Source organism: Lepidochelys kempii, chromosome 24 (genome assembly GCF_965140265.1).
Source record: "Lepidochelys kempii isolate rLepKem1 chromosome 24, rLepKem1.hap2, whole genome shotgun sequence".
In the NCBI taxonomy this organism is placed as follows: Eukaryota; Metazoa; Chordata; order Testudines; family Cheloniidae; genus Lepidochelys; species Lepidochelys kempii.
Window position 1 is genome coordinate 3099176 of NC_133279.1, and position 11007 is coordinate 3110182.

Sequence of the window (11007 nt, forward strand, 5' to 3'; positions counted from 1 at the left end):
TATCCTCCAGGAACTTATCTAGTTCTTTTTGAACCCTGCTATAGTCTTGGCCCTCACAACATCTTCTGGCAAGGAGTTCCACAGGTTGACTGTGCACAAGGGGGAGTAAGACAAGTGGGCAGGGAGGAGCGCAGTCTTGGCTCTGCCCCCCGCACACCATCCAGCGCTGCTGCACAGTTAGTGAGGGCCAGAGGCTGTTGATGGTGCTGCTGGTGGAAGGAGGAAGCAGGGTTTCAATTGTGCCTCTCTGAATTTCTCCCTCCCCTGCTCTGTTCCCGAGAAGGAACCATTGTCTACAAGTGGCAATGAAAGGCTCTGGCGGAGGGAAGGCAGGGGGACACTAGGCGGTGAAAAAATCACAGCGTAGACAAGGGAGGCCCAGCTTGGGTATGTAGAGAGAACGTAGGGTACATACCTTAGGGTTCAGGCATGTCTTTATTCTACTTGCCTAAGCATTGCCTCACTGACTGTACAGCTGTTTATACCCAGGCTAGAAGGCGCACGGTGTATGGACTCCACATGCCACTGAAAGGCGCGTGCAGTGTAGACGGACCTTTCGATTTGTAGTAACGAGAACGCTTGGCGGTCCAAAGCTGGGAACACCCCAATATCCGCCAGGGCCAAGAACACACCAGCCCGTTCGGGCAAGAAACAGAAAACGTTTTCAATGGATGTTCCGTCTCTATCTGAGTAGGTTAAAAACAGGAAGAATTGCACCTCGTGTCTTTCTAAGAAGTCTGCACCTGCTGTCACTCGGCTGTTCTCCATTGAAGTCAATAGCAGCCAGACCTCCAGCCCGTGCTGTTTGGCCAGCGTTCCACTGATGTCAATGGCTCAGAGACCAGCTACTGTAAGTTGATGTAGCGCTGTGACACCAGCTGAGGATCTGGCCCGTTGTCGTGCTGAAATTAGTGGCAATGTTTGCACGGCAAGGTCAGGGTGGCAGGGGCTGGCCCGGTTGGTCGACGCCTGGGCTGGTTCGCGTCCCAAGAACCCCCGCTCCCTTCGCGAGCTGACAGGAAATGAGTTGTGTTCCCTTGAAAAATCGACACAAGTGAAAAAGTTTTCATTTTCAGCAACGGTTTTCTTCAAGTGCTTTTAGGTTGTCAGAAAAAATGGCAGCTCTATGATAATCTCCCTGCTGCTTTCATCATTCCCCTGCTTAGCTGAGGGGCCAGTTGCTAATCACACCAAGGCCTTGTCTACACTCACAGCTTGTACCACTTTAACGATGCCAGGCTAGTTAAAGTGATACAGTCCCCCCCAGTGTGAATGCAGTTAGACAGGTAGAAAGGTGCTTTATATTGGGCTAGTTATTCCTCCAGAGAAGGGGAATAAGTTATACTGGTCTAAGGATTGTACTGGTCTAATTACCCCAGGTGGCACTGGTCTGACTACACTGGTAGAATTCAAACTCACAGCCCTAAATGAAAGAGCTAAACCGGTATAAAAACCGTGTTCAGAGTCGGACGAAGGCTCCGTTGCAAAGCCAGAGCAGAACGTGCAAAGAGACCCTGACTCAGTAAAGCATCAAAGCATCTGCATTGATGAGCGGCGCTTGCCCTGTTTTGAAGGCATCCGGAGCTGACGTTCAAAACCCCCAGGACTCTGAGGAGGCCTTTAAGTGCAGGACAAAGGGGAAAGCCTTTGCTTGACTCAGAGCAGTTCTGAGACAGACTCCATGCTGGAGGTGACAGTCCCTGGCAACATGAGGCTTAGTTAGATTACTGTGCTCTTTTCTGGGAACTGTGGGCTCAGGAAGGAGATGAGAAATCCGAATAAGTTCAGAGGGAAAAAAATGACTGTTGCAAGGGTTAGCTATAAATAACTGATAAAAGGTTAATAAATGAGGAATCCGTTGTTTTAATAAATGACCTATTGGAACGGATGATTACACAGCCCAGCCTGCTAGACTACCTTCAGCAGATGTGCTTAGGACCATGTAGAGCAATGGTTTTCAACCTTCTTTTCATTTGTGAACCTCTAAAACATTTCAAATGGAGGTGCGGATCCCATTGGAAATCTTAGACATAGTCTGCAGACCCCCAGGGGTCCGCAGACCACAGCTTGAAAACCACTCATCTATAGCACGTGTCTGTAACATGCTTGCATCATCAATTTGTTCATTCACCCTAAATGGAACCTTAATGTTGTTGGGGACACTGGGGCATGGCCACTAGGTAACTCGAGGGGATGGAAGACCACGAGTGTCGATGAAGCCCCCTCGCACTAGGCCCCGGTGTCCTTGCCCCCCCCCCCCCGCCTGGAGGCACTCGCAGCAGCTCTGCGTGCTAGGCCCAAGTGTCCTTGGCCCCCCCGCCTGGAGGCACTCGCAGCAGTTATGTTGAGAATCTGCTTGCGCACCATGTTGTTACTTTAACAAACCAGACTGATTGCTGGGTATGTGCTCCAACTCCACTGTCCCCCAAAACGGGAATGCCCCTTGACATGCTGCCCTTGACCCTAGCAGAATTAGCCGCCACCAAAGAGCAGGAAAGAACGGACTCACCGTTCTGGAACAAGACCTCTTTACAGCAAGCCACCTATCAGGACCAGGAGTATTCGGTTGCAGTACTCACTGAGGGAGTGTTATGTTTTACCCGAAACCAATCTGATCCCTATGGGCATCCTGTGGGAAAGAGCTCCTGTGTTATTACACAGTGGGCTGATGGGTATTGGATAAAGACCAACAGGGGAGGCCAGCAGTGTGGGTGTAATGGTTCCTCCCCTTTTAGGGAAACTACAAATAATCTTACCACAAAAAAGGGGTTTGGAAATGTAACTTGCCGTCCAGTTAATATCTCCAATGTAGCAAGCCAATGGTGGGTTTGTAGTGGTTCCTATGGTGAGTGTAATTTGAACGGCACAATTAGAAATGCCCCCACTTGTACCCAATCAGGAGGATGGGATGCCCCCCTAGGGGCATATGAACTGTTTGGAAAAGCAGCCTTAAATATCCCAGGAATCCCCTTAAGAAATAGTCCTTACTGGGCCCTACAGGGTCACTATTTTGTATGTGGCCGAAAGGCTTACAAGGTGCTGCCAGCCAACTGGACAGGTAGCTGTTATATAGCTCATGGAGTTCCTCATCTTTCCATAACTGCCACACTGCCCAAAGGAAAGATTAGAAATGCCCGAGACACCTCTGTTGAGTCACGAGAAAAGACCCTGCGGCGACTGACTACGGCATTGGAGGGCAATATGAAGAATCCCCTCACAACCGAGAAGCTGGTAGGGTGCTCTGTACTGGGAATAGCACCACTGTTTACCGGGCCAGCCCTGGCATGCATAGGCCGCTATACTGTAAGGCTGCAGATGGTACTTGAGAAGGTGGCCTTAGAGTTAGAGGACTCGGTTAGTGATTTAGGGTCAGCAGTAAAAACATTAAATAAAGAGGTACAGCAGCTCAGGACATTTTCCCTCCAAAACAGGCTGGCTTTGGACTATCTCTTGGCATCCCAAGGAGGGGTTTGTGCCCTCATCGGGCCCCGATGTTGTGTATATGTAAATGATAGCAGTTATGAGATCTATGAAAAGGTGGTACAGGCTGAGGCCCATGCCCGAGCCGGAGCACAGGTTGCCTGTACTGCCCCAGAGAACGATTGGTTGCAAACCTTGTTTTCAGGCTGGGGTTTGTCATCTTGGCTTGGTGGTTTATTTAGCCTGCTATTGAAATTTCTCTTTCCTGTATTGCTTGTATTACTGGTATTATGCTGTGCAGTATCATGTGTCAGGGCCCTTTTGCAAAAGTTAATAAGTCATTCTCTTCAGGGCTATCACAAAGTGCTTATGCAAAGTCATATTGTAAAGAAATAAGTAGCCCAAGTGAGAAAACTCAGAGCCAAGGCTGTTGAGTGTTCTCAAAGGGGGGAGTTGTTGGGAACACTGGGGCATGGCCACTAGGTAACTCGAGGGGATGGAAGACCACGAGTGTCGATGAAGCCCCCTCGCACTAGGCCCCGGTGTCCTTGCCCCCCCCCCTCCTGCCTGCAGGCACTCGCAGCAGCTCTGTGTGCTAGGCCCAAGTGTCCTTGGCCCCCCCGCCTGGAGGCACACACAGCAGTTATGCTGAGAATCTGCAACAGTATGCTGCAGAGTCAGACTGCCTGAAACTAAGCAAGGCCAAACAGGGGAGATATGGAAGAACAATGCTCAATAAAGCAGCTTTATGTATAGTTTAACAAATGATACAGAGAATCAGGGAACTAGCTGGGAACTGGATTGGCTGGCTATATGGATACTTGGAGCAGCTTGCTATTGGATAAGTATGCTGGGAAAAAGGATGTATAAAAGCCTGTGTAACTTCCTGCTCTGTTGTACAGGATTTGAGATTCAAATCTCCCTGTACCTTTTTGAAGCTTCAAATAAACTTTTCTGCTTCTCCACCCCGTTGTGATTATTGGGTGTAGCACACCGGGTAACGAACCAACTCAAGCTGTTGTTCAGCCTCTCGGCACTGGGTGCCGGCAACAATATGAGGGGCTGCAGGCATTCACCACCACAGCAATGCGGGTAAAGAGACAGGTCACTGTCTATAAATATTTGACAGGAGGGGAATTGTTCAGGGTGGAACAATGCCCAGGAGGAATGAGGTGAAATTGTGCAAGGGGAAATTTCGATGGAGTCTCCCAGGGAAATCTCCATTCAGTAAGGTCTGTTAGATTGTGGGGTCACGTAGGAGACCCATCACTTGAATCCCTTAAAACTAGACTGGGCTCAATTCTCAAGAAGGGAGCGCTGCAAAATGTTTGCAATGAAATCTCACAGCGGATGGAATTCAGCAGTGATCAGCCGATGGAACGGAGCCTTTGAGGGAGGAAAAGATGATCTTGTGTTTGAGGCACTAGGTTGCAGACCAAGAAATCCACATGCAATTCCTGCCTCTGCTATACACTCCCTGTATGGCCTTAGGTAAAGCTCTGGTCCTCGGTTTCCCCAGCTAAGATTTTCAAATGCGGCTCGTGATTTTGAGTACCCAACTTTAGAAATAAGGCTGAGATTTCTAACAGGGAGGGCGATTAACCATTGGAGCAAAGTGCCGAGGGAAGTAGTGGTGTCTCCATCTCTTGACGTCTCAGATGAAGACTGGAGGCCTTTCTGGAAGAAATGTGTTAGCCACACACAAGTTACTGGGCTCAATACAGGGGTCAGAGGGTGAAATTGAATGACCTGTGGGATTGGAGGATCTAATGGTCTCTTCTGGCCTTAAAATCCATGAACGTGAGACAGCTCAGAGGGACTGCCTTGTCAGAGAGTGCTGAGCACCTGCCTTCTGAAAGGCAAGTGCCTTTCAAGTGTCTCCAGTTGGGCACCCAAAAGGCCTGTTGCAAATGTTAGACCCCCATGTGTGAGAGGAAGATCATAATACTTCTCCTTCACACTGGGCTACTGTAAGGCTGAACTCTCATTAGGTGCTCAGACAATGGACTGATCCGCGCTATGGAAAAACTGGTTAATAAAAACAATTTTAAGCCTCCCGGTTTTGACGTGTGTGTGTGTGTGTGTATACATAGCACTGGCCATTTCTCCTGGAGATAATTTTGTGAAGGCATCAGCCCTCCTTGGTTGGGGGAAGTCCCTGAGAGCCCTTTTCCACCCCTTACCTAGGGTACAATGAATCACATTCACCCATCCTATTGATTACCAAAGCTTTGTTTTGGTAGGAAACATTAGTCGTGAGGGATGACAGCTCATCGTTGACTGTGTTGCTGTTGTCAGTTGAACTGGAAGCAAAACCAACTCATTTTACCACCTGCTCTTTCCTGTGAATTATTTCCATGAGAGGAGGGGGTTTGCCCCAACGCAGAGAAACAACAAAGTGGGGTTCTGCCCCCCCCAGATAGCAGATCCCCATCCTGCCTAGTTTGCAAACACACAGTTGTTCAGTTTCAGTAAATACCACAAACAAAATAGCTAACCTATCATGTAGCTGTGTGTTCCCAGGATGTGGCAGGAATAGACAAAGATCTTGATTTTCATTTATGCTAATAGCACAGAGTGTAGATGAGAACCAGGCCCTAGAGCGGTGTGTTATGATTAGGATCTTAATAGTGACTGATAGAAAAGCCCTGTTAGATCATCTCGAAAATCCCTCTGCCAGGGCAGAGTTCCCAGCCAGAGCACACATCCAGTATGAAGCAGGCATCTCATCTGAACTCTGACAACAGGCAAAAGCGAGTAAGACAGAATCCAGGTTAAAACCTGGCTAGAGTCCAGGACCAGCAGCATTCCAAGGGAAAAGCTCCCGATGGGATCAGAGATGGGCAGTGAGTCTAAAGCAGGTCTCATGCCGTCTGGGACTTTTTTGGTATGCCCCTGACACAGGAAAACCCAAGGGGAAGTTACAGCCTGTATTCGCCTGGGATGGAGCCAGTTTTGAACCAACCAAACCAATGAGAAATTCCAAACTGAGGCTGTCTCATGGTCTTCTCCTTTTCTTGAACTCATCTCATTTTGCCCCATATTGCAGCCCATTCAGTAGGTGGTGTCTTGCACATTGTTAATGTTCCCTAGTGGTTCGAACAGGAGCGTGGGAGTCTGGACTCCTGGGTTCTAGATCTGGCTCTGAACTAGTGTCTAGGTTACCGGTTAGAGCAGAGGACTGGGAGTCAGGGGTCCTATGTCCATCTCTGCTGCTCCCTGGGTGTGTAATTATGGGCAATCTGTCAGCCTTCCTGGTCCGCCCCTTCTGTGAAATGGGGATAATATACTGGCCGCCCTCCCAAAGAGTTTGAGCGCCTCTGTCATTAATGCCTCGAAAGGGTTTAGAGACCCATGAATGGAAGGGGCTAGGGGTGGGCAAAGCATCCTCACTGAGCCCTGGCTAGGATGGAGGAACAATAACAGAGTTACAGAGAGAGAATCAACTTCAGCTCCGGTCCCCGTTGCTTTGTTTGACGTGAGGCACGTCCTCATTGTCCTGCACGTACTTTGCTTTTTAAACAATCTTCAAATAATAGGAAAGATTTTTTTAATCTTCAGTTTTGACAGTTGTTACGCCGTCCCTGAATAACAGAAAAATCCTAATAGGACCCCAGGAGTCTTGACTCCCATTCCCCCTACTCTAACCACTAGACACACATCCCCCGCAAACTGGGAACAGATTCCAGCAGTGTTGACTTCCAATCTAACCACTAGACACACGCTCCCTTTAGCAAGACACCGTACATGCATCCCTGGACATATAGCAGCCAGTATAGCCACCTCCAGAGCCCTGAAAAGAACAGTCTTCTCTGCATAGAAATCCGAGATCGCAAAGACCTGCAGAATTAGGGTAATTTCATCCGTCCCGCCAGCATCACCCTGGCCAGTGCATGCTGGCTCCCTACAAGCTGTTCTATGGAGGTTTGCAACGCAATCCATTTCTAGACTTTGAGCCATCTAGTTTTAAGTGATGTAAACTTTGGGGCTGACCCCCCATTCAACAGCCTGACAGACAGAGCTCACCGTTTGTAAACTTCACCTGACAGCCAGCCTCAATCTGGTGCTAATTTCACCCCGTTCCTCCTAGGCATTAATTAATTGTTATTATTTAGTGTGGTAGCATCTCAGACCCCCAGTCACAGTCTAGGACCCCCAGCGGCTCAGCTCCCTGTGAATGACAGTAAGTGACAGATTCCCTAAATAGTTCCATTGAAGTCAACGGGACTACTTGTGAAATCAGGCACACACCGTGAGTAAGGGTGGCAGAGACAGGTACCGAAGGATTTGTTAGAAATTATTCACCCAGCTCTAATATACATTGTAAAATGATTCCTTGCTGGATCTCTCTATCTTGGTTCTCAGCTCCCTTCACAGTCCTGTGAGCATCCACAGATTAAAACAATATGAACTATACACCCTTTGCAGAAAGCTGTTCCTCTTTTCAATGCAGATTTGTATTCTGGCTATAAAGCACAGCAGCATCTGCCTCATGCTTGATAAACGCCATTGTCACATGTAGCTCTGAACAGCATATGCCCTCAAATCAATTTGCACCAAGACTTTTAACCATAGGAAAACATACATACCCCCAGCACAGCAAAAAGAAATGATCAGCAAAATGCATTCACTGCAGTCCATCTCTCGACGCATGAAACTTTGCTTGCAGTGGACTTAGTATTTAAAGGTCTGCTGATACAGCATACAGTATGACCAGGTGTATTCAAATAAGACGCAAGCTTCTTGTGGGACCACGCATGTTTCCTGTTTTTGGTCTGCTGTGTCTTTCCTTTTTTCTTTGGGGTGGAAAGTATTCAAAGTATATAGAGTCACACTGCTTAATCCTTTACTGCACAGCTCTCCAGCAGCTCACAGCTAAATAGAATGTGATGTCTGTCGAGATATAGATAGCTAGATAGTTAATACAAAACAAAACAAAAAGCCAATGTTAAGTAACAGCTAAGATTGCTTAAATGAAAAACCCACCCAATTCAGTTCCTGAAAAGCAAAGAAATGACCAGTAGGACTAGGAAGCTCCCTTCTCCAAAAATAACAACTATCTGTCACCTTAAGCATCCCCTACCATGAAGCATGCTGTCAGCTCCTAGACAATAGAAGGACTGCCCCATCTAACGCCCACAAACCATCAACTTCAACTTCGACCTCACACTTTCACAGACACACACCATCCCCTGAACATAAAGAGTGAACCATGTAAACTGCACGTGTCAATAGATCAGCATCTAAACCCCATAAATCAGGCCCCACAAAATCACAAGACTGGCTTATAAAGCCGGAGATTTTTGTAAAAACAAAAATAACCACCATTCAGTTCTTTTTCTTTGCCTTTTGTTTCAGCGCTTCTAGTCACTCGATTCATGTTTTCAAGATTTTCTCTGCAACCACAAGGCTAGAAACTTACCTTTAAAGAAATGAAAACTCAGATTTTCTTGCAAGCTTTTAAAACAAGGAGCCTTAAGGTAAGCCCCAAATAGAGGTCAGAGTTAAGGGTTTACATTAGTCTGGTCAGGACCCACGAGGGCATTGTGCCTTCTTTCTAGGTGGGATGCTGCGGCCTTTCCTCCTCCTATTGCAACACAAGCCAGGATTGAGCACCTCAGCTTTGCTTAAGCCAGTGCAGGACCAACATGTGAAAAGCCAGCCTGCAGGAATTCACTAAGTGGCAGCTGTGTAAAGGACTCACCAGCCTGAGACCATCTGCTGTATGCACTCTATTCTCTGAGCACTACACTAGTTTTACCTGCAAATAGCCTCACAATGCCTGTGGGAAGCAGGGCCCTGCTGTTAGCTTCATTTTACAGGCTGAGAACTGAGGCCCAGTGGGTAAGTGACTTGCCCAAGGTCACGAAGAATGCCTGTAGCAGTGCAGGAATTAAAATGACGTCTTTCACACGCTAGCATAATCTGGGCATATTTTATTTAATCAATTTCCTGCCAGGGCAGGGACCTCAAGCATCAGCAGCTGTCACAGTTCAGGGCAATTGCACCTGTATTCCCCTTCTGTGGGCACCTGGTTCCTCAGCCATTACCGATCTTAAGCGGACGCCCACGTCTCCCTCCTGCCTGACTGCCAGCCTCCTTTCCAGGCTGCATAGTTCCTGTCTACACTGGGTTGCCCAGCAAGCCAGACGGCTTAACCAGGCCAGCTCCTGCACTCTGCTTTCTCCTCAGAGGTTAGGAGCAGATGAATTTCCAGCAGTCACAAGTTACTGCTCAGCTCTTTATAAGAAAGCACCTTTATTTTTAAAGTAAAAGCATTACAGAGAAAACACATCAAACAATAACAGTTCCTCGCTGGTTGCTAAAAGCTTACCCCGCAGTCTCACAGGGCCTCTGTAGGCCAAAGTCTTTCCTACCCTTCCCAGGAAGGATTGGGGACCCCCTTGGACAGAAGATCCTCTCGGTATGCTGGATCCGAAAGCAGGCCCTGAGTCACTTTAAACTCAGGCTCTTTATCCAAAAGTCCTTCCTTTGCCCACTGGTCTCTGGAGAAACCAATTTGAACCAGAATATGCACCCGCTCCTGATGATGGGACCTCCCTGGAGGTGTTACAACCTGAGTGAATTTGCCTCATCACCCCTGCCCACACACACACACACACCCTCCACACATACACACTGTTCTTTGAGCCTGGAGGGTTGTGGTCCCTCTCCCCTGCTATGGGATTACAGACAACCCCTGGCCCACACTGATACATTAATTTAACGCAGTAAGATCCCCCAAAGATATTGCAGGAAATCACCATCTCTGGCACAGGGGCACTGTTTGCCGCCTTTGGCAACCAATGGGTTCGTCTTTTGATGACTGAAATGCTTTAGTCCAGCATCACTGGGCTGTATATAGGTGTGATTGGGTATCATGTAATGGCCCGTGATATACACAAAATCAGGAGAGATGAGCTAATGCTTCCTTCTGGCCTTAACGTGTATGAAACCCCAGGCTAATGCCCTAACCCCTGGGCACTCCGAAGATTCTGCCCTTTCCCTGGTCACCTGTTGGGAGGAAGCTCCAGGGTACTGCCTGTTCTTGTTGAATTTGCGATATTGTGGTAATTGTGAGTCCCGCAATATTCGGCTTCCGCTGCAATTTTGTCAGCTGGGCAGCTGAGAGCGGGAGCCCCGGCCACCAGCCACCCAGACTCCCACTGTCAGCCCCGCGTGTTAATGGCTGTAATCTAGTTGCAGCAAAATGTCTGATTATCAAAAAAATGAGCAGGCATAAGGTAATACTTGAGTGTTTATATTGTTTCAGCAAATATTTCTTAAACATATAGGTCTTCTCCAGCTTTTCCAAATGACTGCAATGAATAAAGGGCCGTTATTCCTTTTCCACGTCTTGTCCACAATTCAGCTGCAATGATTTGGCAATCGTCCTGCAATTCAACTGGGGCCTTAATTATACTTATACAGTGCCTAGGTACCCCACTAAAGGACCAGGACCCATAGCACCGGGTACGATACAAACACAGAACAGGGCTGTTGTATTGATTTAGATGGACCAAATGGGCCCAAAGTGTCAAAGGTGTTAACGACAGGTTTCAGAGTAACAGCCGTGTTAGTCTGTAT

At 47.9% G+C, this 11007-nt stretch overlaps 1 protein-coding gene across 1 annotated transcript in view; it reads right to left on the bottom strand.

The window, feature by feature from the left end:
• The window catches only part of LOC140902846 (T-lymphocyte surface antigen Ly-9-like), a 71636-nt gene extending 63488 nt beyond the window's left edge, over positions 1 to 8148 (bottom strand). Inside the window, exon 1 of the mRNA XM_073323414.1 lies at positions 8010 to 8148. Within this exon, the coding sequence (XP_073179515.1) occupies positions 8010 to 8073 (64 nt within the window). The 5' untranslated portion in view covers positions 8074 to 8148. The remainder of the gene's footprint in view (positions 1 to 8009) is intronic.
• Positions 8149 to 11007: the final 2859 nt, after the last annotated feature.